At 38.4% G+C, this 15987-nt stretch overlaps 1 protein-coding gene and 1 long non-coding RNA gene across 5 annotated transcripts in view; both read left to right on the top strand.

The window, feature by feature from the left end:
• The first annotated feature begins 156 nt into the window (after positions 1-156).
• LOC124380509 overlaps positions 157-15987 on the top strand; it is a 23791-nt gene continuing 7960 nt past the window's right edge. Inside the window, exon 1 of one of the 2 annotated variants that reach the window (XR_006924689.1) lies at positions 157-309. This is a non-coding gene — a long non-coding RNA (uncharacterized LOC124380509). Of the gene's footprint in view, positions 314-15987 lie in introns of both variants that reach the window. The other variant, XR_006924690.1, reaches the window with a different exon arrangement.
• Positions 3402-15987, top strand: part of ypel1 (yippee-like 1) — a 20546-nt gene continuing 7960 nt past the window's right edge. The window contains exons 1-2 of one of the 3 annotated variants that reach the window (XM_046841562.1): positions 3402-3903; positions 8654-8941. In XM_046841562.1, the coding sequence (XP_046697518.1) occupies positions 8825-8941 (117 nt within the window). In that variant the 5' untranslated portion in view covers positions 3402-3903; positions 8654-8824. Of the gene's footprint in view, positions 3904-5484; positions 5695-8653; positions 8942-15987 lie in introns of those variants that run through there. The other 2 variants (XM_046841563.1, XM_046841561.1) reach the window with 2 other exon arrangements.

Below are 15987 nucleotides of genomic sequence, written 5' to 3'. Positions count from 1 at the left end.
TTATTATTCCACAATCTATCATGCCAGATATGGTAGGTGTGGGCAGGTTGTCTCCTGCTTGAGCATGAAGGTGGAGGATATCATAAAAACATCTTGAAGTTAATTTGCTTGTTAAGGCCGTGCCTCCTGAAGGCCTTGTTGCTTTTGGGACCTTTTTGTCCTTGACTGGCAACAATTACAGTTAAATTCAAGTTTATTTTAATAGTGAGTTTCACAATAGACATTGTCTCAAAGTATTTTACAGAATGTAAGAATTACAGAGCGTGTGTGTGTGTGTGTGTGTGTGTGTGTGTGTGTGTGTGTGTGTGTGTGTGTGTGTGTGAGAGACTGGCGATTCTAGGATTCTAGGTTTGGGTGGAACGGGGGGGGACAAAGAACCAGTCAATTGGGAGCCCAAGATAAGTTGTGTCCCAACATGTGCCTGGACAAGGCATCTCTTCTTTAATAAACAAACATTAAACAGACAATAATTGTTCTCAATTGCACTGTACTGCATCTTTTTATTTCTTTTTGAAGAAAATGTATTGCTGCGGTTCCTGACTTTTGTCTCCTTTTCCATTTTTTTCCACAAAATGCTGTCTAAAAATAAACAAACCTCTAACTCAAACAATATTCCACAAATTTAATATTTAATAGCTTTTTTTTCAAGACAAAATCATTTAAATGTAAAGGACATTGGACATTGCGTGATAATTTTGTATATATTTTTTAATTTGTTTGTTTATTCAATACAAAAAGGTATTTTTTTCCATCTTCAAATTCCTGTTGTCAGAATGCAAACATTATTAAAAAAAAACAAAATTTTATTAATTTTAATTAATGTCGCAGACTATTTGGGGAAAGTGATTGTGTCTTCAATCTTTGAAACAACAGGAAGAATATAAACATATATATAATTCTAATTACAATGATATGGTCTCCATCTTGTGCAATTGTGCTTCTTTATAATCCAGTGGCGTCGTAAATATACGGGAAATAATCTCAGTGAACCACACGGGGATTAGCGAATGACATCAGCGTTAGGGGGGGCACAAGGGGGCCAAGCATATGTTGTGTGGGGCCGTTGCTGCCCCAATGAGTGTGATCAGAAATCGTTAAAACATTACAAATACTAGAAAGAGAGAAATATGAGAACTGGAGTGTGTGATTGAGTAATGTCCTTGCTACAGTCTTATATAGTTAGTTGGAGTTGTGGAACCAGGTGCTTCTGAACATCTCAAAATTAGCTCAAAATCTTAGATCATTAGTTTAAAATCTATTAAAAAATGTGTTGCACCTTGAAGAAAAAAAAGAATTACAGATTATTACAGGTTTGCTGCTTTTTAAAAAATTATTATTAGTACTATTATTGGGTAATTCGGCATCCAAGTTGTGTTACCTGAATACATCGGGGCATTTTGTCCTTGACAACTGATGGCAACAACAATGGAAAATTAGGATTTTTTTCCCCTTTACTTCTCACATATACATATACACACTTATTCTTTCTTTATATATCCCAGCAAAGTTATAAGGCTCAAATCAGCCATGATACAGTGTCACTGGTGAACTGAGAGTTAAGGCCCTTCCTTGTAGGCCCAAGTGCAGCAGCTTGGCAATTTTGGAGCTGGACACAACAGCTTTCCATTCAGTAACCTAGAGGTTGATCACTGAGCTACCACTTCCTCCGGAAATGTGATTTAAGTTCAACAGTAAACTCCTGTCCTGTCCTGTCCTGTCCTGTGCTGTGCTGTCCTGGTAGTATAACCACATAGCTGAGTCAGAGACATAAAAAATAATAAAACAAAGAAGAAAATCTCATCTATCTCACATACAAGACATACAAGGCAGATTTCATGTAGCTTTCGCACAAAAACCTCGAAGAAATGTTATAACGATGATGAAATATGATTATAATATACATCAATACTTAGAAAATACAATAGCTTTCTTTATATGTAAACTTTTACATTTCCAATAAAAATATTTTTCTAATCCAAATCCAGTCTTTTCCATTTCTATTTTCACTGACATACACAGTAATCCACACTTTTGAGTGTTTTTGGCTCAATACTGGGTCAGTATCAGTGCCATCTTAAATAATAATAATAATAATAATAGGTTTTAAGTGTAAATTGACCTTATTGTCTGAGATGATTTCATTCATGGGATGTCCCAGTTCCTAGAGGAAAAATGATATGCGTATAATAAAATGGATCAGCTCTGTTTTTTACAGGATTTAAACAATTTATGAAGGGCATATGATCCACGGGAACACTAAACCCATATTCTCTATTTGTGTGATTTTTTTATTTGGTTTCTGTAATACAATAATTACATTCAATAAATATGATGGTACATGTTTGTTCTTAACATTTTTTAATCATAACAGGGCATTTCAACCATTATAGTGATGTCCTGCATTACCGCATTGTCTCAGCAGAGGGCGACAGAGGAACGCAAATAAATAAACGAGGAAAGAAGGAATAAAGGAAAATGAATGGATGGTTTACAAACACAACTGTAAATATTTCATTCATGTTTAATAGAATGGCTGTTATACCATTTTTTCCTTAAACTCCTTTTGTAATAATTTATTTTTATTATTATTATTATTATTATTATTATTATTATTATTATAGTTGTAGTAATAGTAAAAATATTGATAATCATCAAATTAGGATTTAAGATACATTACAAATAATATTTTGCATAATTTTATTTGCTTTAAGAAACACGCCTTCCCATATTATAATAATAATAATTATTATTATTAATATTATTTTTTGTATTATTAGTAGTATTAGTGGTAGTAGTACTATTTTAATCATTATTATTATTATTATTATTATTATTATTATTATTATGGCCATTTTACTGTCTCCACTCAAACCACAAATGTATTATTTTATTATTATTTAAAGATTTTTGTATTTAATTATTATTATATATATTTTTTTTATGAATTTATTAATGTAGCTGTGGACTCGAGGTTTTTTTCTCCGCCAGGCGTACGTTAACCCCCTTGCCTGATACGCATGCGCAAGAAGAGGAGAGGGGAGGGGGTTGGGGGAAGGTAGGGCAAACTGTTTACCTCTTCCACGTGTCTCGGCACCCGCTTGCGCGCTCCCTTCCTGCCTCCTCGCGACCCCGTCTGGTGCCTTGCGCTCGGGAGCGCGCACGGCAAGACACACACGCACGCACGCACAAAAAAAAAAAAAAAACAAGACCGCGTGAACGCTCTCGCAGCGATGATTGGCTGGTGCGTGTCGGAGGCGGAGACACAATCCGAGCCAGCGGATTGGTTTTCCAAATCGTTCTGATTGGTTATCACATTGGTGGGCTGGAGCATTGCGTCAATGGCGTGTATTATTATTATGATTATTATCATGATAATAATTTTTTTCTCTCCCTCTCCTCGACACGTCGCTGCGGTTGGTATCAAAACAGACGCTCTAGAAATAAACCTGAAGCAGTGTGTGAAGGATGAAGGTCTTAAATAGGAGTGGAGGAACCGTACAATAATAATAATAATAATTATTATTTTATTCTAGACTTATCATTTCTACACGGTTTGATGTCCTGGATGTATCTTCAACAGTAAAAAATACTCCATAATTAAGGATAAAGAGTATATGAGCAGAATATGAACACGTTGGTTGCAGTGTTTGATGGGAATCCAGAGCTTGGTGCTCAGTGGTGCATGCTTGCGCAGACTGAAAAACACTCCTGAATCTAATGCAAGTTGGAGCTATTCACAAACCTGGACGCGTCCTGCATGCATCCATCATGAGTAAATAACAACAATAATAATAATCAGAATATTAAAGGAAAAGAAAACACCACCAGCACAACAGATCATCAGTGGGACATCTGTGCTGCTGAATAAGGGGGGAAAAAGATTCCACTTCCTGCAACGATAAGGTATTAAATATATATATTTATTTGCATGCATTGCTTCATTAAATCTGTCCTTATTTGTATGGCTAGGTTAATAAACACATCATGCATGCTCTCTTAGAAATGACTGCAAGTCCATGAGTGAAGGTCACACATCCTAATTTCTTAATATATCCACATCTGAGTGTAGATTGCTCGAATTATTATTCATGATGAGTTCCTTTTCCATCTGTTTGTCCATCTATAAGTGCTTTTATTATCAGTGAAGGGAACGAGAAAGTGTGCTATTGAAGGGAGACGCAGAGTGAAAACAAATGACATCATTTCTCAGTGCTTCCTTTTTATAGCTGATGATCATTGAACACTGAGAAGCCTGAATACTGAGAGAGAGTCAGAACAGGAGCTGTTTATGATGTTTATGATGATATTTTTTTCAATGCTACTTGACATCCTATTCAAATGACTATATGATATGGGAAGCTCGAGATATCGAGGCTTTTTTTTAGGCTGTTTTTTTAAATTATTATTATTTCCAGGTATAATGTTCCACAGGGATGCTCAGAGTGTCCGTCTTTTTATTTTTAGACCTTCACTTATTATTTATTAGGTTTAGCAGATGCTCTTTTGACGTGTAAGGATGATGGAAGCAATGGTGGAATGGATAGGGATTTATGGATGGATGGATGGATGGATGGATGGATGGATGGATGGATGGATAGATGTTTGAAAAGATGGAAGGATTTTTGCAATCCGAAGTGACAGAGTTGTTTGGTGTTGAAGATCAATATGTGGATATCTCTATAAAGGAAAGAGGTTGTGCTTACAGGTACATTTTGTTCCTCAAACCACAAACGAAGCAAACGTGACCTCAGGAGTGCAGCAGTGTATATATTCTTGATCTTTTTTTTTTATTATTCCAGAGGGATAATAATTTGTATTGTTCAGACAGGTGCTTGGTTTGGAGTGTGTGTGCTTCTACTCTGAAAGTGTATGACTTGTGACTGGTGTACTATTTATAGCATCGTACGATCTGAGCATTCATATTGTTAGATGGAGATCAATCAATTATTTAACTATTTGTATGTTTATTTCTTGAAAAAAATAATATGATGTACAGGAATATCAAATACCTCGAGATGTACAAATCTATCTATTTTTAATGTTTTTGTTCATTTGATTTTGAAGGTCAAGAAAGCACCTGATGTACATTAGGGAGGATGATTTTGTGTACATCAATAAAGGAATATCAATTTAAAAAAACGATTTGACCACCCTTTTCTGTTTACATTACCCTGATCATATCCCTACCCCCCTCCTAAAAATTCACAATTTCTTTCAACCTAGGTTTATAAATGATCCCCTTTAAAGTGTATAACTTACACTCTATAAACACAAACCTTCCCCAGTTCTCTAAAAACCATATATCGATCTCTTGACTCCAATATCTTGTTTATAGTTTCGCCACCTTACACCTTGTTTTTATTTACACATCCGGGTTCTCCGTGGCGCCTGGCCCCGCCCCATTCGCTTTTCTATTGCACGGCTTAAGTGTCAATCATTACACAAGTCCCGCCTCCTGGTGACGTCCCCTGGACAAAGCAGCTAAGTCTGAGATCAAAAAAGAAAAACAGACACACAAAGAGAGCAACAAAACAGGGACATGAAGACAGCAGCTGATGAGACACAACACTGCTGGACAAATCTCAGACCAGACAATCAGCTCCAGTCTGCTGTAGGGAAAAAAAAAAGAATACATTTATTTAAGACTTCTTTATCATAAAGCTTTACAGTGAGGAAAGAGATCCTGTTTAGGTGGTGAGTTTCTATACATGTTTATTTGATTATTCTGGTTTTCTTCTGGATGTGGGTGTTCATATTTTTGCTGTAGACTGAACGGTGATGTAATGCCAGCCTTGTTGATTTGCTTGGAGAGAAGAGGAAGCACAGGCTCTATAGGGGTAGTATTTGCAGTAATAATAATAATAATAATAAAAGGTGGTAGGTTTGAAGTGAATATTTGGATCACGTTGGGAGAAACACACACAGTTTCAGGCTGATCCACATGTCTGTAATGTTCAGGACTGAAATGTACAACCTTGTTGCTTTGCTCGTTGCTTCCTCGTGTTCAGGGTTGAAGTAGCTCTTTGTGTTGCATCCTCGTGCTCCCTTTCCTTTGTTTCTCCATGAGATTCTCACTCTTGGCATTGCTCTCCCTCAGTGCATGGGGTTTACATTTTGCATAAAACACGCTGTCATGACACTAATAACAGAATCTCATGCACATGAAGGTAGACAAAAAGCCAAAGCTTGGAGGTGAGGAGGAAGTTTGCATTGAACAACTAACAAACCGACTCGAGTACAATCTCGAGTTGTTGTTATTAAAAATAAAAAGCATGGTCCTATTCAATGACTTGAACGTGAATTTTATTCCCCCCTTTGTTTTTACTTCAACACTTATAATCCGACTGATTAGTTTTTATCCACGAGCTCGCGTCTTTGAGAGTGTGTCGACTCTCCGATCCGAGGCACTTAGAACTGAACCGACTCTGAATTATGAGAGTCGATTCCAAACTGCAAAAAGAACTCGATTCGGGCTAGGGTGCTTGGCCTGAGACAAAGTAATGCATAATAGTCTGTCTTTGCAACATAAAATTTGGCAACTTAAAATGTGAAAGCTATGGCGAAAATAAGAAAATCAACAAGAAAAACATCAACACTCAGTTACATTGGCGTTAGTGTTGAAAAAGGAAATAAACTAAATAAAACATCAAGGAAGATGTAGGGATAGTGTTGTTTTTGAGCAATATCCGGTTTTATTGGCATATAACTGTGCTCCTTCGAACAGCTTTGTTTTGGGATTCATAATAAAATGATTCAGTGAATCGACTCCTTGGATTCCGTCTAAACCTGAAAAAAAAAAGCTTTGAGATTCGCTTCGTGACGCCTTACACGCGGCGAAATTATGACGTCATGACAAACAAAATGACACCCGATTTAAATTAACAAAACATTACATCCATGACATATGGCAGGTGCCCTTATAAAAGCAATGTATATCATTCATATACATGAGACGATAGATGTTAAGGGCCTTTCTCAGGGGCCCACAAGCACCAGCTTTGTATGGCTGAGGATTTGAGCTCAAAACCATCGGATTCAAAATCCAATGCCCTAACCATAAGATATCACCTCTCAACCAACAACTCATACAAATACCTGCATTTTCATATCAGTTTGTTTTCCTGATATGGTTACTTGTAATCCTACTTCTGTACACTGTTGTCTTTCACACTGTCTCTCTGTAACATGTATACACACTCGTGCCCATGTGTTGCGCTCGCTCCAGTTCCACGCGCGACGGCCGGCTTGCTCGTGCACGTTTTCTCGACTGCATGGCTGCAGCCAGACTTCCTGTTCTCTTGCGGAAGCGTCTTTGTTTGTCTTTTGCATGGTGTTACTGAAACCGTCTATTAGCCCAGAGCTGTACAGTGTTTCCTGTTTTTTTTTTTTTTTTTTTTATTGTTCATTGCACCAGGATGAGAGCTATGAATGGGTATATTCAACCCACGTCGTCTAATATTTTAGGAATTTGGCTTACCAGGTCAGCCAGTTTATACCAACGATTAGAGCACGAGCCAGGACAAACAAGTTAAAGATGAAGTTGATGCATTGCTATAAAAGGACATAGGCAGCAGGCTGTAACAGCTGTATGCGAGCTCTTTAGGGGGAGTAACCAATTAGTTTTTCTAAAGTCACCAAAAGTAGTCATTAATCATTTACATAGTTGTTGGCTTGTCACAATCATTTGCTTATAAAAAAACCCCCATAATATTGATTTTTTTTTTCCATGATTAAAAAACAATGCATTTGTATTGATTTCTTAAAGACACAGTAAGCCTTTGATCATGGCACCACAAACTGCAAAATTTACAGGATGCTGCTTAAAGAGGCAACAAGAATCGATAGTCATGAATAATCTGAGGAATAAACATGAATGAAAAATGATAGATGGAACAGCTCATCTTTATTACTTGTAAATATGTACAAGAAGATTGTTCTCTATGGAAAAAAGTGCACCGGCAGCATGCTGCTCACTGATTGGTTGTTGTCAGGAACACTAGTGAGCAGCGATTGCTCATCATGAACTCGTGCAAAAGTAACTCAGCCAGGCTTTACACATTGGTGGTGAGGCCGTCATATCCATTCTTTCACCCGAAGCTCTCAAGAGCCATATTGTGTGCAGAACAGATGGTGACACCTCACAAGACTTGTCTGTAGGCATTTTTTTTAACTAAGTGTGTTTACTGTGTCAGTAAAACCTATTAGGTGACCTGTAACAAACATGAAACCTGATCTGTGGTTGTTGGGTTCACCCTGTTTGATGAACACACAGGTGTCTTCTAATTATAATACTAATCAAACAAGTTTGATTGTTCCTAGGTGTTAATAAGAGGTTTGACTTGGTCTCCTTGGTGCACAAATTGCCTTAATTTCTCTAAAATACCTAAACAGGAAATTTGATTGTTTTATGCTAGGGGGCAGAAACATGCTCATTCAGATAAAGAGCAAATTTTTTCTTATCCGTTTAGTTTTTATTCAAACGAATTAAGTTCACAGTGGAAAATCCATAAATGCATGAATGCATTACCGTTTATTTTAAACACTTAATATATCGTATGAGCGCCTTCAGTAAAGATTAGCCTTTGACTGTGTGGTCCTTTTTGCGTGATCAATAACGTTTTTCCATTTCTCGTTTTCTTGTTACTCTTCCAAGGTTGTTTTTTCTCCCGTGGTGTTTGTGTGGAGCGTGCCACACACCCACTCCACAACAACGACGGCTTTTGCTTGCATCTTCCAGTGTTTCTTCTGTCAGCAAGTTCAGCAGAGCTGCAACTCATCCAGCGCCAGCGCAGACGAGCCCAGCGAGGAGAACCACGACTGTGAGATGGTGAAGATGACCAAGTCAAAAACCTTCCAGGCCTACCTGCCCAACTGCCACCGCACCTACAGCTGCATCCATTGCCGAGCACACCTGGCAAACCATGATGAGCTCATCTCAAAGGTGAGCAAATGGGTTCAGTGAACAGATTTAGGGTGATAGACATGTACAACGCACCCAATATTACAGACTAGGCTCGGAGAAACGATCCTGCCAAATTGGCAAACTTATAAATAAATTTATTGTATAACACTCACATAGTAACTAGACTGCAAAAGCAGAATCAATTTACTATATAAACGTGTTTGTGTTACACATTTTATAGCTTGTAATTTTTATATCCATTTCGTCCAAAAAACAATTTTGCGTCCTGTTGAATATTCGAGTTACACAGTGTACTTTGGGCTCATTTAAAGTATTGGCACCCCTTGCTTTGTTTGCTTTTACCAAACTTCAGGGAAGGTCAGCTTGTGAATTTTGCACAGCCCCAGTTCTAATCGATTTGGTGTATGCCTAAAACTTCTAGATTAATCTACTACTTATGTGCAACTCCAGGTGCAATACAGTATAAAGCCACTATACCCTCTTGGCAATACACAATTTTAATCCATCATACTGACACCATACAATCTCTATTATAGGTTCTGAGGTTAATCTACCCCACTGGGGTTTGTTGTTGTAATAAACACACATCAATGCAAGCGTTCTACATCCTGTGTTTTTGCTGATTAGGTTCATCAGCGCTGGTAACACCTAAGCCGATAATGCTGCAGGCAGATATGATTGCAGTCCCAGCATGCATTGTGCCAGACTCTCCTTTCGGTGTAGCTTGAATAGGAGCAATTTGGTGGGCTTGGTTTGCTTGCTTGTTTCTAGGTTGTCTTGCCCTCAATTGATGGCTTGTGTTCATCTTGTTCACAGTCAAAAAGAAAAGTTAACAGCAAATGCATTTTTACCAGTGAACATATCAAGAGTGAAAGTGCTTTAGAGTTTGCAAAGTGGTTTCCTGTTTTCTGAGATCAGGCATTACCCACTTATGTTGACCTTGAGAACCTGTGAGGAAACAGTTCCTCCGCTACTGTAAATTGTGATTCTGAAACTGCTGAACAGACGACAAACATTTTTTTTCCTCAGCTGCTTTGCCAGAATGTCAGTGAACTTGTATTTCCAGTCGTATTATGAAATAATGGAATGAAGTTAAGTCACCATACTTTTGCTTATTTGGTTTGAGTTACCTTGGGGGTTGAGGTTATTTTTAAATCGAGTCACGTGACTTAGTTTCCCAAAGAACACTGCGGTCTGCTTGACCCAAACAATCTCAGCTCCACCCAAACAAAAACAAAAAAACCCAACCTGCAAGCAAATTCATTCTGCTTCCCTTATCACCTTATCTTGAGGACAGAATGCCTCCGTGAAGCTAAACAAACCATATGCATGAGGGAAAAATCCAGAGCATTAGCACCAAGCGTGATGTTTATGGTGGAGCTAGGCCGCTGGTATTCACAGTTAATAGTTACATGTTGACATTCTGGTTATGCAAAATACACCCAGTTACAATGCACTTAATAAGTTTCCTTTTCTCTACCTCCTCAGCAGAAAGGATCTTTTATCAACTGTAATTGAGTACTGCCCTCTGTATAAAGAATGGCACCGCTGGGAAATGGCTTTGACCCATCTAGCAGGTCCTGAAAGCTTCATTTATGAGATATAGCACAGAAGAAATGGACAGTGTTAAAGGAGGCATGAGAGTGGCCTTTGATAGGGCTCATACTTGAAGTTAAATCTTTGACATTGAAGTTCAATAGGGGGAAAAAAAAACACTTTTAGGTTGAAAAGATGAATAAAATAACATTCAGTATGCAATGTATTATATATATGGGAGACACCTGAAATGTATTTTCTGCTTCTTTAGCTAACGAAAGCGGTCAAACCAAAAACTGAAAACAAAACGGGCAATTTGTTTAGGGTCTTTTGCTTCTGGTAGTGACAAATTATACTTTGTGCTTACTATTTAAACTGTCTCACTAAACCTTGACCTGTGAAAACTTGACTTCCTGATTAAATAGGAACCGAGAAGGTGGAGTAGGATCTTTCCAAAATTTGTTTGAAATAAAAAAAAAGGATCCACCATCAAGTTCTGGAGTTTTTGTGGTAAAATTCAGGTGGATCTTCTCCTTAGCTATTTCGCCACCTCTTTTTGTGAAATCACTTGTGTTGTCTTTTGGAACTGCATTTGCAGTATCTGCAAGAATCCATGTCATTAGTGCAAAATAGTAGGTGATAAGTGAGAGATAAAGCCCAAAATAAATCATGTTGCAATGAAAAATCAGATGGAAACAGAGATCGGCATGACATTAAGCAAACATCATTCGTGGATAGTAATTAGTCTTTGAGCTTTGAAAAGCAGAGGATTTTTATTTGTATATTTTGACTACTCATTGCAAAAATTATATCTCTATCATGTCCTGGACTCTGAGGTCAGTGTGTAACCCAGGATCAGTTCAGTCAAATGAGTAGGTGGGACTTGACCTCAGAGGAATCCTCAGTCAGCATGTGTGCCCGAATTAATGTGGTAACACTTTCAGCATTTGAGAAGCTTTACAAACTCTACATGGAAATGTAATTATAGCACAGAGTTTCCCCTCCCCTTTCCCTCTTTCTTCTACTCCATTAGCTGATTGTCACTTTGGCAAGATGATATCCTGAGCATTGCACTTTATCTCTGGTTAGTGCTGAAAATTCTGCATTAGCAGATCTGTTTTTTTGTACACATTTTTCACCCAATTTTTACATGCGGTTTGCTTAATTACATAATTAGATAAGCTCCTCCCCCAGTCGCTCAGTCGAATCGTAAAAAATTATTAAAGTCACCATGTTTAGGCGATAGGCTTGAGCTGAATTGAAGTAAATAAAAATATTCATTCTACATATTCTTTGGGATCTACTTAATCAATGCCGACGTGAGGCATCACTTTTTGGTCTGCCAAGAAATCGGGGCAGCATTCAAACGAGGATTAGCTATCCCTAAGGGTAGCCAAAGAAAATTTCAGATCTCATGCTGGATTTTTGGAGAGGCATCAAACGAGCTTGTCTGCTGGAATGTGGGCTCCATTGTAAAAAGGCTTCACTTGGGCATCAGCAGGCTGGAGTCCTCTATCCTAACTGTCTCTCACGCAGAGCATCTAGGGATGTAGCTGTCTCCCAGCTCTCTGCATTACGAGTGGCAGGAATGATGAATGAGTACAGAAATGAATTGTTGGTAGGCTTGCTTTGTGCGTGATTCGTTTTAACACTTGACAAGGGATTATGAAAGCAAGTCGTCCTTAGGTTGCCAAAAATACGATTAGCAAGTTACAAAGTGCAATTTTTATACAAAGCATAATAATGTACCTCTTGTACGCTAGCTTGTTAATGCATTTTACTCCCTGTGCTAATTACATCACATGAAAGTTGGTCTAACATAAAGCAAGCTTCTCGATGCATGGTTTAAAATGTGTAATAGTAACTTGGGGACCCCAGTGGGTATTTTGAGCAATCTGATAATTTCAGTTCTCCTGGATGGCTTTTTTTTTTTTATTTTGATCATGTTGATCCAGCTAACTAGCTCCATGCAATATTTATGTGGTCATGCTAGGCATTACATTGAGCAACTGAGATGTTATGTAATATATTGACGTAAGCCTCGCATCCCTTTTCACCCTTTGAAGCTGGTGATATTACATGGCATGTGAGGTTATGTAAATGAGTTGATACAGATGCAAAAGCCAGTGCCTCACCCTTCAAGGTTGACGTTTGACCTTTCGTTACGCAGTTGTTTCCGAGCTTCCTCGAGTAAATCTTGTTCCTGAAAAGCTGCTCTCCTCGTTCTGCCCCACTGCTATTAACAGATTATCTACCACTATTTATGTGATTGAGGCTTGTACCTCTTAACTGCACCTGCAATCAGGCTCTGATTGAAAAGCCCTGGGACAATCCCATCATTGACTGGAGGTCCTCTCAGGACCAGGTTCCTGTGATAGAAACAATAAATGACCCACTTGTGCCGATTTTTGTCAAGACGGGTGGATCTCTGGTTACTGAAGCAACAGGAGCCAGAGGAGGGCCTGGCTGGTTTGAGTTTTCTTGTCCCAGAAACATGCAGGGGCTTGGGAAAGAATGAGCTGATTGTGTGGCAACGAGACAACTTCAAATGGCATAGACACAAGCGTCATCGTCATTATCAGTATTCTATTAGATGTCCTACAGTCTCAGACCTTTTATGAGAGCTTAGAGGGAAAACCCTACTAAGAATCTATGGCTTGTTTGACTTCAGGAAAATATCCTTTCTAGTGTTTATCCTTCAAATCCTTTTGAACTGCTCTTAGCAAGGCATTACCTCCTAAATTGATCACAGAAGTGGCATACCGTGTCCAAATTGCAATAATTTTCTAGAATGGAAATCCTGCAGCGAGCCAGCGCTAGTTGTTCGTGGCTCTTGTGCACCGCAAGCTAATGATTACCTTTTAAACACACTTCAGCTAATGCCATACAGCATTACACCGAAGAAAAAAAAAGGTTATCCTTTCACTAATCAGCCGTAAGGTGAACCACCCTGAGCCCTGATCTTCTCCACACGTACCTCCTGTACACCTGGACCAGTAAGTGAGATAATTTTTTTTTCACTGAAGATGAAGTGAGGTATTCTACAAATCATGTGTGAGGGGAGAAAAAAGATAGTCATGCTCTTGGTTTTTTATAGAGATCTCATGCTGTTCTAGCAACAGTTGGCACTCTTGTTAGAAACCTGGCAGCCAGAGAATGCCCTCAGATCATGTCTTCCAGTGCCAGCATGGGAGGGAAATGGAAAAAAAATATCATATTGCGGTACTTGAGGACATTTTTTCCCATATGCGGTATGCAGCAAGATGTTTAGTTTTTCAGAGGCTTTATTAGCAAAAATGTGGATCTGTAGTCATAATGATCCTCATTATTAAAACAGTTGAGTTCAATAATGAAAATGTGTTTGTTTTATTGGATTATAAATTCTATAGATTTTCATAAATTTATACTTTTGGCATTTGGCAGACTTACTATTATCTTATTTGCACAACCAAGCTGAGGGTTAAGGGCCTTACTCAAGGGCCTAACAGTGACAGCTGGGTGATGTGGGACTTGAACTCACAACCTTCTCATAAGAAACACAACTTCCTAACCACTCATCCACCACTCCCCTTTGTGAAAGGAGTTTTCAGTGTTTTGTCAGCGGTAAAGCTGTAATTTTTGGGTCTCTCTGTGGTAATGTGTTTATATTCAGAAACATTAAATAAACAACATGTAAGGAATAAAACCCTCAGCTTCATGTTGGGTTGCCTCACATTACCCTTAGCATTTCCTGAAGTGTTTTATACCCCTTATACCACAGCAAAAAATGTATTGTAGTTACTTGGTTTGGACTCTGTGGTTCTCTGACCTGCAGCTCTCTTTTTCTATTTCCCTTGAATGATTAAAGACCAAACTACAGCTTATCATTTTACAGAGGAAGAAATTGCAAAATCTTGACATTTCTGAGGTAAAAAAAAGCACTAAAGCACAAAAATAGTGCTTTGTTACAGAAGTGATTCTGTAACTCACTTTACCAAAGTGAGTTTACTTTAATAAATAAATTCCTTAGTACTGTGTTTTATTATGTAAAGAACTTGTGAGTTAAGCAGGTGTATAAGACATCAAATTATGTAATCTTTGGACAACTATTTTTTTTCATTCAACAATTTATAATATAAAATATAAAATAGCAATCCCTTAATGAGAAAAAGAAAGCAGAATCAAATTTCAAAAGTGACATTATTTGTGATATAAAAGTGTATCATGAGGTTAAAATATGGTAGTGAGGATTATTGTAGTCATGAATCACACACACTATATAGACAAAGGTTTGTGGATATGGCCATAAGTTTCATATGTGTTTTTTGAACATTCCACATTTAGTCCCCGTTTGCTATTATAATCACCTCCACTCTTCTGGGTAGATGTTCCACTAGATTTTGGAGTGTGCTTGTGGAGATTCATTCAGTGACAAAGGTGTCAGTAAAGTCAGGTACTAATGTATGTGGAGTGAGGAAGCCTGGGGTGCAGTCAGTGTTCCAATTCATCCCAAATGTGTTTAATAGGGATGAGCTCAGAGCTCTATAGCAGGCCACTCAAGATCTTCTACTCAAAACTATGTAAAGCATGTCTTCATGGAGCAGGCTTTGTGGACAGAGGCATTGTCATGCTGCAACAGGTCTTAAGGTAAGTTCAAGTGGAGGGAAAATGAAATTCTAACAAATCCAGATACAATTGTGTGCTTCTATTTTTGGGGAGGAACCACCCATGGCTGTTATAGTGTAAATGCTGTCTACAAACAGAAAATTGAGCCCAGTCTGGCTTGACAGCTCGAGTCAAATGCTGAAGCAGTCATACAGGATGGTGCAGATTACAGAGCAGAAATAACCTTCCTGTACAGTGGTGTGTAGATAATATAAATTACAGAGAGGTTCTCCTGCTTGTCACGTTACAGTGAGATATTCTGTTGTTCTAAAGAATTGCATACATTTCTCCTTTTATGACAACACACACTACTGCTTACTGAAACAGCATGTTGTTGTAAGGTGTTCAGGGTGAAGGAGTGGCTTGTTTCATTAACCCCGTTAAGCCTGCAGGACTTCCTTCAGGTCATCCGCAGCGGAAAAAGTAAAGCCGATCCTGTATAACCACAGACGTCAACTGTCTCGCAAAGGCGTGCTGGCTTACTGCCACAGTGATGCAGCAGTGAGGAGGAGGCCTACAGGCAACTGTTAGAAACATTGCATTGCCACACATTTTCAGAATAATATGCAATGAAGTTTTTACTGTCATTTATTTTAAAACTTAAGGCTGCCTATTCTGTATAGTACTATATTAGGGTATTATATCTATAGTTTATATTCCATATAGTAGCATATTAAGGCATTATATCTATATATTATATTCCATATAGGAGGCTCCGGTTAAAGCGGTTATGGCCCTGGGTTACTGATCATAATGTTGGGAGTTCAAGCCGCCGTGTTACCACTCTTGGGCTCTTGAGCAAGGCGCTTAACTCCTCTGTGCTCCAGTGGTGCTGTATCATGGCTAACCCTGCGCTCTGACGCCAGCTTCCTAACATCACAGGG

The sequence above is a fragment of the Silurus meridionalis genome, chromosome 27, assembly GCF_014805685.1.
Source record: "Silurus meridionalis isolate SWU-2019-XX chromosome 27, ASM1480568v1, whole genome shotgun sequence".
Classification (NCBI taxonomy): domain Eukaryota; kingdom Metazoa; phylum Chordata; class Actinopteri; order Siluriformes; family Siluridae; genus Silurus; species Silurus meridionalis.
Note: the sequence above shows the minus strand (reverse complement) of the source record. Positions and strands in the feature narration are given on the sequence as shown.